At 44.7% G+C, this 14,702-nt stretch overlaps 1 protein-coding gene across 1 annotated transcript in view; it reads left to right on the forward strand.

Moving 5' to 3' along the window:
- The window catches only part of LOC125452340 (dynein axonemal heavy chain 8-like), a 1,165,100-nt gene that overhangs the window by 343,594 nt on the left and 806,804 nt on the right, over positions 1-14,702 (forward strand). Inside the window, exon 18 of the mRNA XM_059645122.1 lies at positions 12,691-12,878. Coding sequence (XP_059501105.1) covers positions 12,691-12,878 — 188 coding nt within the window. The remainder of the gene's footprint in view (positions 1-12,690; positions 12,879-14,702) is intronic.

A 14,702-nucleotide genomic window follows, 5' to 3' on the forward strand; every position in this document is an offset into this window, starting at 1 on the left:
TTATTAGGAGATTAACTTTCTCTGAGGCTCCAGACCCTAAAACCTTTTGAGAGTTGATGGATTTAGTTAAGGAATATTACGACCCCAAGCCTCCTCTAATTCTGAGATGTTATCAGTTTTACTTGTATGTTTTTCAGGAAGGTTTAGGGTCTATCAAAGGTGCAAAACCCCAAAAAAAAACCAAGCCTCAGCCAAACGTTTAAGATTTTCTTCAGGATCCAGGCCAGAAAGCCACTGTAGTTATTGACAGTATGCAGGCTCAAGACAGCAAAAGAGTCCCACTGGACCTAAATTGAGTGAGCAAACTCATAGGCCAGTATCCAAGAGAGTGCACACCTTGGAAAGTCCACCTACATCTGTGTTGCAACAGCTAAATTGCTCAGCAAAATCCAAATCAGAGACGATCAAAGTAAATGTCTGGTTCAAAGGTCACCCGGTTCTAACGGAAGTCGATACTGGCACAGCCATTTCAGTGATTGCAGAACCAGTCTTTAACACAATTCACTCTGGACTCCAACCATAACATTTGTACATGACCTTGAGTAGACTGAGAACCTATACTGGGGAACCTTAATAGATTACGACTACAATTTTGGTTCTAGACTCTGAATAAGAAGCTGCTGGTTTAGTTAGCAGTGACAAAAGTAAAAGTATTGAGCCAAAGTTTGATGAGGGAGGTAGAGAGAAAACAGGGAATTATAGACCGGTGAGCCTAACATTAGTATTGGGGAAAATTCTGAAATCCAAGGATTTTCTGGCAGAGCATTTAGAAAGTAGTGTCAGCATCAGAGTCAGCATGAATTTATAAAGGGGATATCATGCTTTACAAAACTGGTGAAATTCTATAAAGATATAACTAGTAGAGTTGACTGGGGAGCCAGTCAATGTGATGTATTTGGACTTGAATAAACCATTTGACAAAATACCACATAAGAGATTAAAATGCATGGGTTTGGGAGAACTGTATTGAGATGGATAGGAAACTGGTTGACAGAAAGGAAACAAAGAGTAGGAATTAATAGGTCCTTTTCAAATTGGCAGGCAGTAACTAGAAGGGTGCCACAGGGATCAGTGCTGGGACCCAAGCTATTCACAATATATATTAATGATTTCAATGAGGGAACAAAATGTAACATCTCCAAGTTTTCAGATGATACCAAGTTGGGTGGAAGGGTGAACTGTGACGAGGATGCAGAGATCCTTAAGAATGATCTGGACAGGTTGGGAGGTTGGGAAAATTAATGGCAGATGCAGTATAATTTGGATAAATGTGAGGTTATTCACTTTGGAAGCAAAAACAAGAAGGCAGATTACTAACTGAATAGCTGTAAACTAGGAGAGGGGAGTGTGCAGCGGGACCTGGGTGTTCTTGTGCACCAGTTACTGAAGACAAGCATGCAGGTGCAGCAGGCAGTAAAGAAGGCAAATGGTATGTTGGCCATCATTGCGAGAGGTTTCGAGTACAGGAACAGAGATGTGTTGTTGCAGTTATACAGGGCTTTTGTGAGCTTCACACTTTATTATCTTGGATTCTCCAGCATCTGCAGTTCCCATTATCTCTGATACATTTTTAACCTCACTGCGAAGCCTCTTCCAGGGATGCCTAACCTGAAGAAGTTACCCTCCGGACCAACCTCCAGGGAATCTCTCTCCCACTGAAATTTTCTTGCAATCTCTTCTCCATCTTCGGTCTGCCTCCCCCTCTCTCCCTATTTATTCTAGAACCCTCACCCCATCCCCCTCTCTGATGAAGGGTCTAGGCCCGAAATGTCAGCTTTTGTGCTCCTGAGATGCTGCTTGGACTGCTGTGTTCATCCAGCTTCACACTTTATTATCTAGAATACTATGTAGCTTTGGTCTCCTTTTCCGAGGAAGGATGCTCTTGCTTCCGAGGGAGTGCAACAAAGCTGATTCCAGGGGTGGTGGATCTGACGTATGAGGAATAATTGACCAGGCCAGGTTGGAATTGTTTTCACCAGAATTCAGACGAATGACGGGGGGATCTCATGGTAACTTGTCAAGGTTGATGCAGGAACGATATTTCTGATAGTGGGTGTGTCCAGGAGCAGGGGTCACAGAATGAGGATTCAGGGCAGGTAATTTAGGATAAAGCTGAGGAGACATTTCTTCACCCAAAAAGTGGTGAGCCTGTGGGATTCATTACTAGAGAAAGTAGTTGATGCCAGAACATTGAATGTATTTAAGCAGCGGCTGGATATAGCATTTGGAATGAATGGGATCAAAGGTTATGGCGAGAAAGCAGCATTAGGCTGTTGAGATGGATGATCGCCCATGATCGGGAAGAATAGCAGAGCAGGCTTGAAGGGCCAAATGGCCTCCTCCTGCTCCTATCATCTATGTTTCTGTGGTTGAGAAAGATTAACCAAAATTGGCTCCACATTTTTCAATTAGAAAACAGTTGCTTGAATGAAGTCCTAATTAAATACCCAGACATTTTTCAGGAAGGTCCAAGGACAATCAAAGGAGACAAAGCCACTTTGAATGTAGACCAGGAAGCAATTGGATGATTCTCCAAGGCATGCTCAGTGCCTAATGGGAAAAAGAAGAGTCAGAAGTCAGGTGCTTGGGAAGTGAAAGAATCATCAAACCAGCCCAGTTTGTGGAATGGGCAGCACCATTCGTACTGATTGTGAAGCCCAATTGTGAAAGCTTCGCCTTTGTGGAGTTTTTAAGCAAATGGTAAAGTGTTTTTTTGTAGCTGGATGAATACCCAATTGCTCACATAGAGGATTTATATGCAAAGCTCGCGGGGGGCTGCACTTTGTGAAGCTGGACATGAGCTATGCCTACTGTCAATTGTTGTTAGATGAGGATTCCTAGAAGTTGCTGAGAGAATGCTGAGACATGGCTTGTTTGTATTCTGTGAGTGGACTTCAGGGTCAGAGTGGATGTGACAGGCATCGTGAATGACCATCCCCGCTGACAGTCATTAGAGAGAGCAACTTACTAGAGGGTGCTAAAACATTGCTTGTTTATTTTCTGTTCTGGGAGTATCGTTTGGAGGGGCTGGGGTGTGCACAGTGTCTTGGGAGTAGCACATTGTCAAAGTGCAGCAGAAGCCAATCTTTCAGGAGCACTGCTCCCTCTTTGTTGCAGGTAAAAACCTGGTCATCAGGTGTGAGGCACCCTCTCTATTGTACATGGTGCAGGTTTGTCACATCTCCCAACACTGTGCTGTTTCAGCCACCCAAGCCATCTTCCGTTTCATCTGGAAGCTTAAGATACACTGGATCTGCAGGGACTGCATGTACAAAACTCTGGATTGGTGGAGGAAAAATGTACGCAACGTTGTCCTCGTCCTGATGGCCACATTGGTGTGCAGCTGCATCAAGCTGTGCATAGACCCTCAGTACACAGATAGCAAGTGTCACTATGTGCTGAAGTTTTACCTCTCCCCAGTGTTGTGAAGGATGGTATTGGCCCTGCTGCCGCAGAATGCTCCAGGTAGTTACACTGTTTCATATCACATGTCATTTGTGGAGAAATTTGCAAAGAAAATACCTTTGACCACAAGTCCATCAGGAAGTGGTCAGCACACAGCATCCTCCAGACCTTGAGGAAAAAGGACAGGGTGGATAATGTCATGTGCTTCCCTGAGCAGATTGTCAAAATCATTTGGTGGAATGCCACATCACCAAGAAATCTCTTGGCTCATAGTGAGAAGGACGGTACTTGTGACATGGAGACAATAAGGACTGCAGATGCTGGGAACTGGTACATATAGGTGTGAGGCTAGAAAAGTACAGCAGTTCAGACAGCATCCGAGGAACAGGTAAGTCAACACTTCAGGCCAGAACCCTTCGCCAGGACTGGGGAGAGGGAGGTGAGCTCAGAAATACATGTAGGGTGGGAGGGTTGGAGATGGGAGGGGTGTAGGAAAGGTGGTGATAGGTGGATCCTGGCAGGGGGTTATTGTGATTGATCTGTGAGTATAGTATGGATAGGTGAGTAGGAAGATGGACAGTTTAGGTCAGGTCAGGAGAGGGAGGGCTGGACATGGGATAAGGCTGGGGCTGGAAGGGTTTTGAAGCTTGTGAAGTCAATGTTACAGCCATTGGGCTGTAAACATCAAAGGTAAAATATCAGCTATGGTTCCTCCAGTTTGCATTTGGCCTCACTCTGACAGTGAAGGAGGCCAAGGATGGACATGTTGTCAGGGCAGCCAGATGGGGAATTAAAATGGATGGCAACCGGAAGTTCACCAATTCCTCCACCACACCCAGTACCTTGCCATGAAATCGCATGAGGTACAACACCTGCCCCTACACCTCCCCCTCACAGGTAGATGATGGCCTAGTAGTATTATCGCTAGACTATTAATCCAGAAATCAAGCTAATATTCTGGGGACCCAGGTGGAAATCCCACCACAGGAGATGGCAGAATTTGAATTCACTAATTTAAAAAAACCTGGAATTGAGATCCACTGATCACCATGAAATCATTGCCAATTGTCAGAAAAACCTATCTGGTTGGCCAATGTCCTTCAGGGAAGGAAATCTGCCACTTTCACCTGGTCTGGCTAACGTGTGAATCCAGATCCACAGCAATGTGGCTGACTCTCAGTTAGAACATAGAACATAGAACAGTACAGCACAGAACAGGCCCTTCAGCCCACGATGTTGTGCCGACCATTGATCCTCATGTATGCACCCTCAAATTTCTGTGACCATATGCATGTTCAGCAGTCTCTTAAATGACCCCAATGACCTTGCTTCCACAACTGCTACTGGCAACACATTCCATGCTCCCACAACTCTCTGTGTAAAGAACCTGCCTCTGACATCCCCTCTATACTTTCCACCAACCAGCTTAAAAATATGACCCCTCGTGTTAGCCTTTTCTGCCCTGGGAAATAGTCTCTGGCTATCAACTCTATCTATGCCTCTCATATCTGAGGTCAGATATAATGAGACGCGCAGTGACCTCCGCACCCTTACATCGTGGGTTTGATTCTCCGATGGGTCCTACCTTCTGCTGTTGTCTTCATGGACGTGAGATCGAGAAATTGCCTGAAATCCATTGGCCTTCAACATCAAGTGGGGAATCAGCAAAGCGGATGGGAGGATGGGGCATCATCTGTTGCCCCAATTCCACCTCCAGTTACCCCATTCCCCCTCAGATATCCTCATTTTCCCTCAGTTGTCCCCTCTCCCCCCGACCCCGGTACACTAATTCCCCCTCAGATACACCCATTGCCCTCTGCTTACCCTCATTTCTCCTCAATATCTCCATTCCTCATCAGTTACCCCCACTTTCCTGCAATTTCCCCATTCCCCTTCCGTTACCCTATTCCCCGCTTACCCCCACACCCTCTGTTATCCCCATACCCCTTCAGTTACCCCCATAGCCCCTCAGTTACACCCACTACTCCGCAATTATCCCATTCCCCCCCAGTTACCCCCACTCTCCCTCAGTTACCCCACTCTCCCTCAGTTACCCCATTCCCCCTCAGTTACCCCCACTCCCCCTCAGTTATCCCCACTCTCCCTCAGTTACCCCCACAACCCCTCAGTTACCCCATTTCTGCCTGTTACCCCCACAACCCCTCAGTTACCCCATTCCCCCTCAGTTACCCCCACAGCCCCTCAGTTACACCCACAACCCCTCAGTTACCCCATTTCCCCCTCAGTTACCCCCATTACTCCACAATTGTCCCATTCCCCCTCTGCTACCCCTGTTCCCCTCGGTTACCCCCAAATCCCCCTCTAAGTTGATGTCTGAATTGGCCAAGCAAGCCTTTCAGTTGTACTAATCACAAAGTCCTCCTCACTAACATCTGATGGCTAGTGGCAAAATTAGGAGAGCTGTCTCACAGACTAGTTAAGCAACAGCCTGACACAGTCATACTCACAGAATCATACCTTACATACAAAGTCCCAGACACCATCCTTACCATCCCTGGGTATGTACTGTCCCACCGGCAGGACAGACCCAGCAGAGGTGGCGGCACAGTGACATACGGTCAGGAGGGTGTTGCTGTGGGAGCCCTCAACATTGACTCTGGACCCCATGAGGTCTCATGGCTTCAGGTTAAGCATGGGCAAGGAAATCTCCTGCTGATTACCACATGCCATCCTCCCTCAACTGATGAATCAGTACTCCTCAATGTTGAATAACATTCAGAGAAAGCACTGTGAATGGCAAGGGCACAGAATGTACTCTGGGTGGGGAATTTCAATGTCCAACACCAAAAGTGGCTCAGCAGCAGTACTCCTGATCGAGCTGGTTGGGTCCAAAAGGATATACTTGCGAGACTGGGCCTGTGGCAGGTGGAGAGGGAACCAACAAGAAGGAAAAACATACTTGAACTCATCCTTACTAATTTGCCAGCTGCAGTTGCATCTGCCCATGACAGTATCGGTATGAGTGACCATCACACAGTCCTTGTGGAGACAAAGTCCCGCCTTCACATTCAGAATAATTTCCATCATGGTGTGAGGCACAATCACCGTGCTCAAAATGACAGACTTCGCACAGATCTAACACCTCAAGACTGGACATCCATGAGGCACTGTGGGCCATCAGCAGCAGCAGAACTGCACTCCAGCACAAACTGTAACCTCAAGCCCTGGCATATCGCCCACTCAACCATTACAATCAAGTCAGGGGATCAACACTGGTTCAATGGAGAGTGCAGGAGGGCATGCCAAGTGCAGCACCAGGCATACCTGAAGATGAGGTATCAACCTGGTGAAGCCACGAAACAGGACTACTTGCATGCCAAACAGCAAAAGCAGTGATAGCAAGTGATCCCACAACTAACGGACCAAATCTAAGATATGCAGTCCTGCCACATCCAGTAGTGAATTGTGGTGGACAATTAAACAACTCACCGGAGGAGGAGGCTTCACCAATATCCCCATCCTCAGTGATGGAAGAACCCAGTGCAAGAGATAAGGCTGAAGCATTCACAGCAATCTTTAGTCAGAAGTCCAGTATGGATGAACCATCTTGGCCTCCTCCAGTGGTCCCCAGCATTACAGATACCAGTCTTTAGCCAATTCGATTCACTCCATATGATATTAAAAAACGTTTGGACACACTGTATACTGCAAAGGCTACAGGCATTGACAACATTCTGGCAATAGTATTGAAGACTTGTGCTCCAGAACTTGCTGCTCCCCTAGCCAAGCTATTCCACGACAGTTCCTGAGATGCTGCTTGGCCTGCTGTGTTCATCCAGCCTCACATTTTATTATCCACGGCAGTTACAACACTGGTATCTACCTGACAATGTGGAAAATTGCTCAAGTATGTCCTGTACACAAAAAGCAGGACAAATCCAACCTGGCTAATTACCGCCCCATCAGTCTACTTTCAGTCATCAGTAAAGAGAGCATCAACAGCGCTATCAAGCTGCTACTACTCAGCAATAACCTGCTCAGTGACCCCCAATTTGGGTTCTACCAGGGTCACTCAGCTCCTGACCTCATTACACCTCTGGTTCAAACATGGACAAAAGAGCTGAATTTCAGAGGTGAGGTGTGGGTGACATCAAGGCTGCATTCGACTGAGTGTTACATTAAGGAGACCTAGCAAAACTGGAATCATTGGGTATCAGGGGTAAACTGGTGGTTGGAGTCGTTCTTGACACAAAGGAAGATGGTCGTGGTTGTTAGAGGTCAGCATCTTAGCTCCAGGACATCTCTGCAGGAGTTCCCCAAGATAGTGTCCTAGGCCCAAGCATTTCAGCTGCTTTATCAATGACCTCCCTTTCATCATACAGTCAGAAGTGGGAATGTCGCTGATGATTGCACAATGTTCTGCACCAGTTGTGACTCCTCAGATATACTGAAGCAGTCTGTGTTCACATGCGACAAGATCTGGACAAAATCCATGCTTGTGCTGACAAGTGGCAAATAAAATTCACAACTCACGAATGCCAGGCTATGACCATGATCAATAAGAGACAATCTAACCACCGCCCCTTGACATTCAAAGGTGTTACCATCACTGAATCCCCCGCTATCAACATCCTGGGGTTACCATTGACCAGAAACTCAACCAGACTCACCACATAAACACAGTGGCTACAAGAGCAGGCCAGAAGCTGGGAATAGTGCAGTAAGTAACTCACCTCCTGACTCCCAAAACCTGTCCACCATCTACATGGTAAAGTGAGGAGTGTGATGGAATACTCTCCACTTGCCTGGATGAGTGCAGCCCAGTAACACCCTAGAAGCTTGACAGCATCAAGACAAAGGAGCCCACTTGATTGGTATTATATCCACAAGCAACCACTCCCTCCACCACCGACGCTGTATCTACAAGATGCACTGCAGAAATTCACCAAAGATCCTCAGACAGTACCTTCCAAACCCACAATCACTTCCACCTAGTAGGGCAAGAGAAGTAGACATATGAGAATGGCATCACCTCCAAGTTCGTCTCCCAGCCACTCCCCATCCTGATTTGGAAATATATTGCTATTCGTTTACTGTTGCTGGGTCAGAATTCTGGAATTCTCCCCAAATGGCATTGTGGGTCAACCTACAGCAGGTGGACTGCAGCGGTTCAAGAAGCAAGCTCACCACCCCTTTCTCAAGGGCAACTAGGGATGGGCAAGAAATACTGTCCAGCCGGCCATGCCAACATCCCACAAATGGATAAAAACCTGAGTCCAATACCCAAAACAATCCTTCCAGATCCAGCAGAGATTCACCTGCATTTTAGCATTTCATCCAACCTTATCTCTTTTATCTGTTGGTCACGATGAGGTTGCTTCTATATCGAGGAGACCAAACTCGGACACATGGACCAGTTTGCAGAGCATCCGCGCTTTGCACACAACAACCAACCCGACCTTACAGTTGCCATCCATTTAACTCCCTGTCCAACTTCCCTAATGACATATCCATCCTTGGCCTCCTCCACTGTCAGAGTGAGGCGAAACGTAAACTGGAAGAACAGCACCTGATATTTCAACTTGGAACCTTACAGCCCAATGGGCTAAGCATTGCCTTCACCAGCTTCAAAATTGCTCCACGCGCAACCTTATCCCATGTTGAGTCAACTCTTCCCGACCTGACTAACCTGTCCATCCTACTACTTACCTGTCCACTCCATCCCTCCCACAGACCGATCACAAAACCCCCCTACCTGCATCCACCTACCCTTCACCCTGCCTCACCCCTCCCCCCCCTCCCTCCCACCATTTATTTCTGGGCTCCCTTTCCCACTTCCCCAGTCCTGACAAATGGTTTTGGCCCAAAACATTGACTTACCTGCTCCTCGGATGCTGTCTGACCTGTGGTGCTTTTCCAGCCTCATACCTATAGACTACTTGTGTGATCTTTTATGTACACTTGGTTGGTCTGCGCCGCTGCACGCTGCCCTCACAAAGGCTGTGGTGGGATTGAAACTGTCATGTATGTCCTGCTGTAATGTACCTTTGCAAAAGACATCTGATGGAAGATGCAGTGATTCGTGTCAAGGTTCGCCCTAAGCAGCTCCGTGATGCAGGACTCTGTGCTCTACGGTCCCTTCCCTGGGATGCACACTGAGACAAATATCAACTGCATCTAGAGGCCATCAATTCAGTGAAAGACTCTCTTTGTTCTGCCCAAAACTTGTTGCTCTTTCAGAACAAGGAGTTGATCCCGATTGAGTGTTGCAAGTTAGCACGTTCCAATGGACACACTAAAGCCGCTGACATGATGCAATGAGAACAATCTCTCTCTCAACGTCAGCAAAACAGAAGAACTGTTCACTGACTTCAGAAAGAAAGGCAGAGAACATACCCCATTGACATCAATGAAACTGAGGTTGAGAGGGTGGACAGTGTCAAGTTCCTTGGAGTGACGACAACTGACAACCTGTCCTAGACTTCTCACTTAGATGTGGCAGCCAAGAAGGTCAAACAATGCCTCTTCTTCGTCAGGCAGCTCAGGAAATTTGGCATGTCAGTAAGGACCCTCACCAATATCTACAGATGCACAATTGAAAGCATACTGTCTGGGTGCATAACAGCCTGGTATGGCAACTGCTGTACCTGGGACCATAAGAAACTTCAGAAGATGGTGTGCCCAGCCCAAACAGAAGCCTACCTTCCATCCATGGACTCTATTTAAACACTTCACTGCTGTGTAACAGCCTCCAAAAATAATAAAAGACCCATTGCACCCTGGTAATGATCTCTTACAATCTCTCCCATCAAGCAGAAGATGCAGAAGTCTGAACACATGCACTAGCAGGTTCAAGAACAGCTTCTTCCCGGCTGTTATTAGACTGATGAATGGACTGTCTGGTCTCAAATAATGCTGATCTTGTTAACATTGATCTCGCCTAGCGCATGCCCTATGCAATATAACATGTATGCCTCTGTCTAAATCTTTTTGATCTGTATGTGCTTACTCACTATGATCTGCCTGTACTGGTCATAAACAAAGCTTTTCACTGTACTTTAGTACATATGACAATAAATCAATCACCTTTGAATTATAGAATAGGGTATGAATCGGATTTCTTCATTGCATAGATTTTTCAGTAGTTCATACGTAATCGGTGGGCCCCATCTGGTTTTGATACCATCATTATAGGTGAGCTCCTTTCACTACTTCTCATTTTGATTGTTTCGTCTCTCATAATCATCTGCTATCTCTTCTGCTGCTTGTTACAGTTTTAATTCTCTGCACTCCTACTTGAGTTCTCAATGCTACAGGAAGTGAATTTCTCAACTCTTCCATAATAAGAGTCTCTCTCTTAGAGCGTCATATTTCACATGTATTTTGAATGCCCTTATCTACTCATCATATTTAAACTAATACACGTGATTAAATTACCCAATCATTACATTGCATGTTTGCATCTCAACCTGTTAATATGTACGTGTTGTAACAGGAAGCTCATACTGCTTATTTCTAAACCCCGCATCCCCCAGCCATCAGTCACTTCAGTTGCCTGTACCATCTAATTTCCCTTTCAGCTTCTTGACAAATACAAGTGTCTAAGTTCCTCTAATATTCTGCTGGACATCTACCTACTTTTGTCATTTGTAATTATACCCTATTATCCCAGACCAAAGATGAAGTATTTTACCTAAAGTTGCCTCTGGCAGCTAAGTGTCCAGATAAGCTTCTACTTCCCTGTTGTAACAAAAAATCCAATCCCTAAATACCTCATTAACTCAAAACTAAAGTTTCATGACACTCATTGTAATTATGGTAGTTGCAAATAACACTGGCGTCCATCACCATCCACATGCTACACTTGCCACTTATCACCTACCCTGTCGCAGAGAGATATTGCTTAATTTTAGAATGCACTCTGTCAGGCCTTACTTCAACCATCTGAATGTACCAGCTGACAGCCAACAAGATACACAAAATAGCAAGGTTGGGAGTAGGAATGCTGTCATCCTCAGTGAAGACAACAGATTTGTTCTCCACTGAACCTCTGCCACTTCCCTAAGGCTATGCTTCTGCCCATTTGTGGATGTGTTGGTGATTAATGGATAGTGTTATATGGAGAAGGTAGGAGCATGGTACCAATTGAATTGCTCATTCGGAGAGCTGGAGCAGACAAGATTAGTCAAATGACCTCCCTTTGCACTATAGCAATTCTGTGATTTTAAATTACATTTTACTTCAAAATGTATTTAATTGTTTTTACGGTTCTTTGGAGTTCTAGTGGTCACAAAAGGTACAGATCTTTTTTATTGCATGGTGCATTTTAGTTTTCTGCAAAAATTTTTGTTGAATTCAATTATTTTGTCAATCATTTTGAATCTGCATTCTTTTATTGTTAACTGTCACAGTGAAGTTAACTGTGATTAAAAGGTTTCCAAACAGCATAATTAAACTGATTAATTAATAAAGGCTACATTCACCCTTTTCTGTTTTTGAACTAGTTGTAGCATTTTCGATCCTCCAATTCTCTAGCATTATCTGCCAATGGCAAAAACCTGGCATGTTTCCAAATCCATTCTTATGGTAGTTTACTTCTATTAAATGTCCTAACTTAATGACTCATAAATCCTTTGAAGAAAATGATTTAATGTCTTTTTTTTATTCAATCCCAAAGCTATCAATATCAACGATTCAGGTAATATTTTAATCCTCCATGTTAAGGTCCAGTCAGAAAAAGGCTGAGACTGCCAGGAGCAGGCAGGTGGCACTTTTGTACTTTGGAATTATGTTCGGCATGGACTGGTTGGACCGAAGGGTCTGTTTCCAAGCTGTATGACTCTAGTTTTTTTTGGAGACTTTTCCCCAGGGCAGGATTGACTGCCACGAGGTGTCGTAGTTTTAAGGTGTTAGGAGGAAGGTATAGAGGAGACGTCAGAGGGAGGTTCTTCATCCAGAGAGTTGTGAGCACATGGAATACTTTGCTAGTGGTAGTCGTGGAAGCAGAGTCATTCGTGACATTTAAGCGACCGCTGGACATGCACATGGACAGCAGTGAATTGAGGGGAATGTAGGTTAGGTTATTTTATTTTTGGATTAGGATTATTCCACGGCACAATATTGTGGGCCGAAGGGCCTGTACTGTGCAGTACTTTTCTATGTTCTGTGTTCTAATTACATGTACTGAAATGATACTTTTTGTAGGTTACAAACCAAATCTTTTCTTTTAAGCATAATAATATTAACTGAATTGAAACATAATCATTTTATTGTAGCATTCAGCCTTGTGTTTACCTGAATATTTCAAAACTGAACTTTATACAGGCCTGCATGCAACTCTTCTGATACGTGATCCAGATACTGGGAAAATGCAATCAAACTTCGATCACAGAATTATTGAGCTTATTCGTGAAGCTAAATGTATGATAAAAATGGGTCTGGATGTGCCCGAGATAGCCAAACGTTTGCTAAAGTGTGAAAATGCATTGAAATCTAATTATGATCTTTTGAAGGTAGGTTGTGTTTTGGAGATTTATGTTTTCATTAAAATTTAATTTGATGTAAGTTGTATATTACAGTTTCTATTTATATTCTAATAGATAATACAACTTCCTTACATTGATTCATGCACATTCAGAACATCATGGATACTGATAAATATTAAAGAGATACATGAATTTGCAATTATCTGTGAGAATAATATGCAAAACTTCACCTTAAAAAATATATGCTGAATCAAATTACTAAAAAAAAGTACTGGCTAACTGCCACTTTGTCCTGAAAGCAAAATATACTTTAAACTACTGAAGTATCTGCTTGGCCTGTTCTTTTTCTTTTTTTTCTCCCTTTTTTACTCCCTTCTATGGTTTTCTTCTCCTCTTCTGTCTTCTTGGATTCTCGACCTTAGACACCCAGCCCTGTCTTCCAACTAGACTGCAAAGTTGCATTGGCAACCAAGACCGGGGAAGCCAGTGACCACCAACCTGGGGCGGGGACACCAGCTACCAGCAGCCTGAAGCAAGGAAACTAGCGACCGGCGTGCCCGAGTGGGAATGCCAGCAGCCCAGAGCAGTGACACCAATGAACAGTGACTTAAAGTGGAGAAGGCAATAACCAGAGTGCCCAGAGCAGGGTCTCCTGTAAGCAGTGTGCCCAATGTGAGGAAGCCTGGAACCAGCAGTCCAGTGCAGGAGCAGGTGCAGCAGCCTGGTGCGCCTGCCTTCAATGCTCAGACCTTTGGTGAGGTCTCTTCTGCAGTACTATGTGCGGGTTCTAGTTGCCCTGTTATGGGAAGGACATCACTAAACTGGAGAGGGTTCAGAAAAGATTTACCAAGATGTTGCCAGGAAAAGAGAGTTTGAATTGTAAATCTAGACTGGAGAGATATATGCCAGACTCAGGCAGGTGGGACTAGTTTAACTTGGGAATATGGTTGGCTTGGACTATTTGGACGAATGGGTCTATTCCCATCCTGTATAACTGTATGACTGTCTGTGTCTGTGTGGAGAATTTCCCCTCAGATCCCTTTTAAATCTTTTCCCTCTCAATGTCACTGTATGCCCTTCAGTTTTGGACTTCCCAACTCTGGGGAAAGGACCCTGATAATTCATCTCATCAATACCCCGCTGCATGGTCACCTATCAGCCTCCTATGCTCGGGGGAAATACATCCCAGCCTATCCAGCCTGTCATTATGACTCAAACCTTACAATCATGGTAGCATCCTTTTCAATCTTCTTTGCACCCTCTCCAGTTTAATGACATCTTTCCTCTAGCAGAGCAATCTGTACTGTACACAGTATTCCAAATTCGACCACACTGATGTCTAGTGCAGCTGTAACATGACGTCCCAATCCTATACTTAATACTCTGACCAGTTAAGGCTATTGTGCTAAATGTCTTCTCCATCCTGGCTACCTGTGATGCCATATTCAAAGAACTATGTATATGCACCCCTATGTCACTCTACTTGTCATCTCTTCAAAAGAATGCTAGTAAATTTTTTAGGCTTGATTTCCCCTTCGTGTACCCATGCTAACTCTGCTTGATCATATGATGTATTTCTAAATGTTCTGAGATTTTTTAATTCACTCGTGGGATGTGGACGTCAGTAGCTAGGATTACATTTATTATCCATGCCTGGTTGCCCTTTAGAAAATAGTGTTGTGCTGCCTTCTTAAACTGTTGCAGTCTATGTGCTGAAGATAGACCCATGCTGTTAGGGAGGGAGTTCCAGGATTTTGACCGAGTGATACTGAAGGAACAAAAATTTATTTTCAAGTCAGAATGATGAGTGAATTGGAGGGAAATTTGTAGGTTGTGGTGTTACCATGAGTC

This window comes from Stegostoma tigrinum, chromosome 4 (genome assembly GCF_030684315.1).
Source record: "Stegostoma tigrinum isolate sSteTig4 chromosome 4, sSteTig4.hap1, whole genome shotgun sequence".
In the NCBI taxonomy this organism is placed as follows: domain Eukaryota; kingdom Metazoa; phylum Chordata; class Chondrichthyes; order Orectolobiformes; family Stegostomatidae; genus Stegostoma; species Stegostoma tigrinum.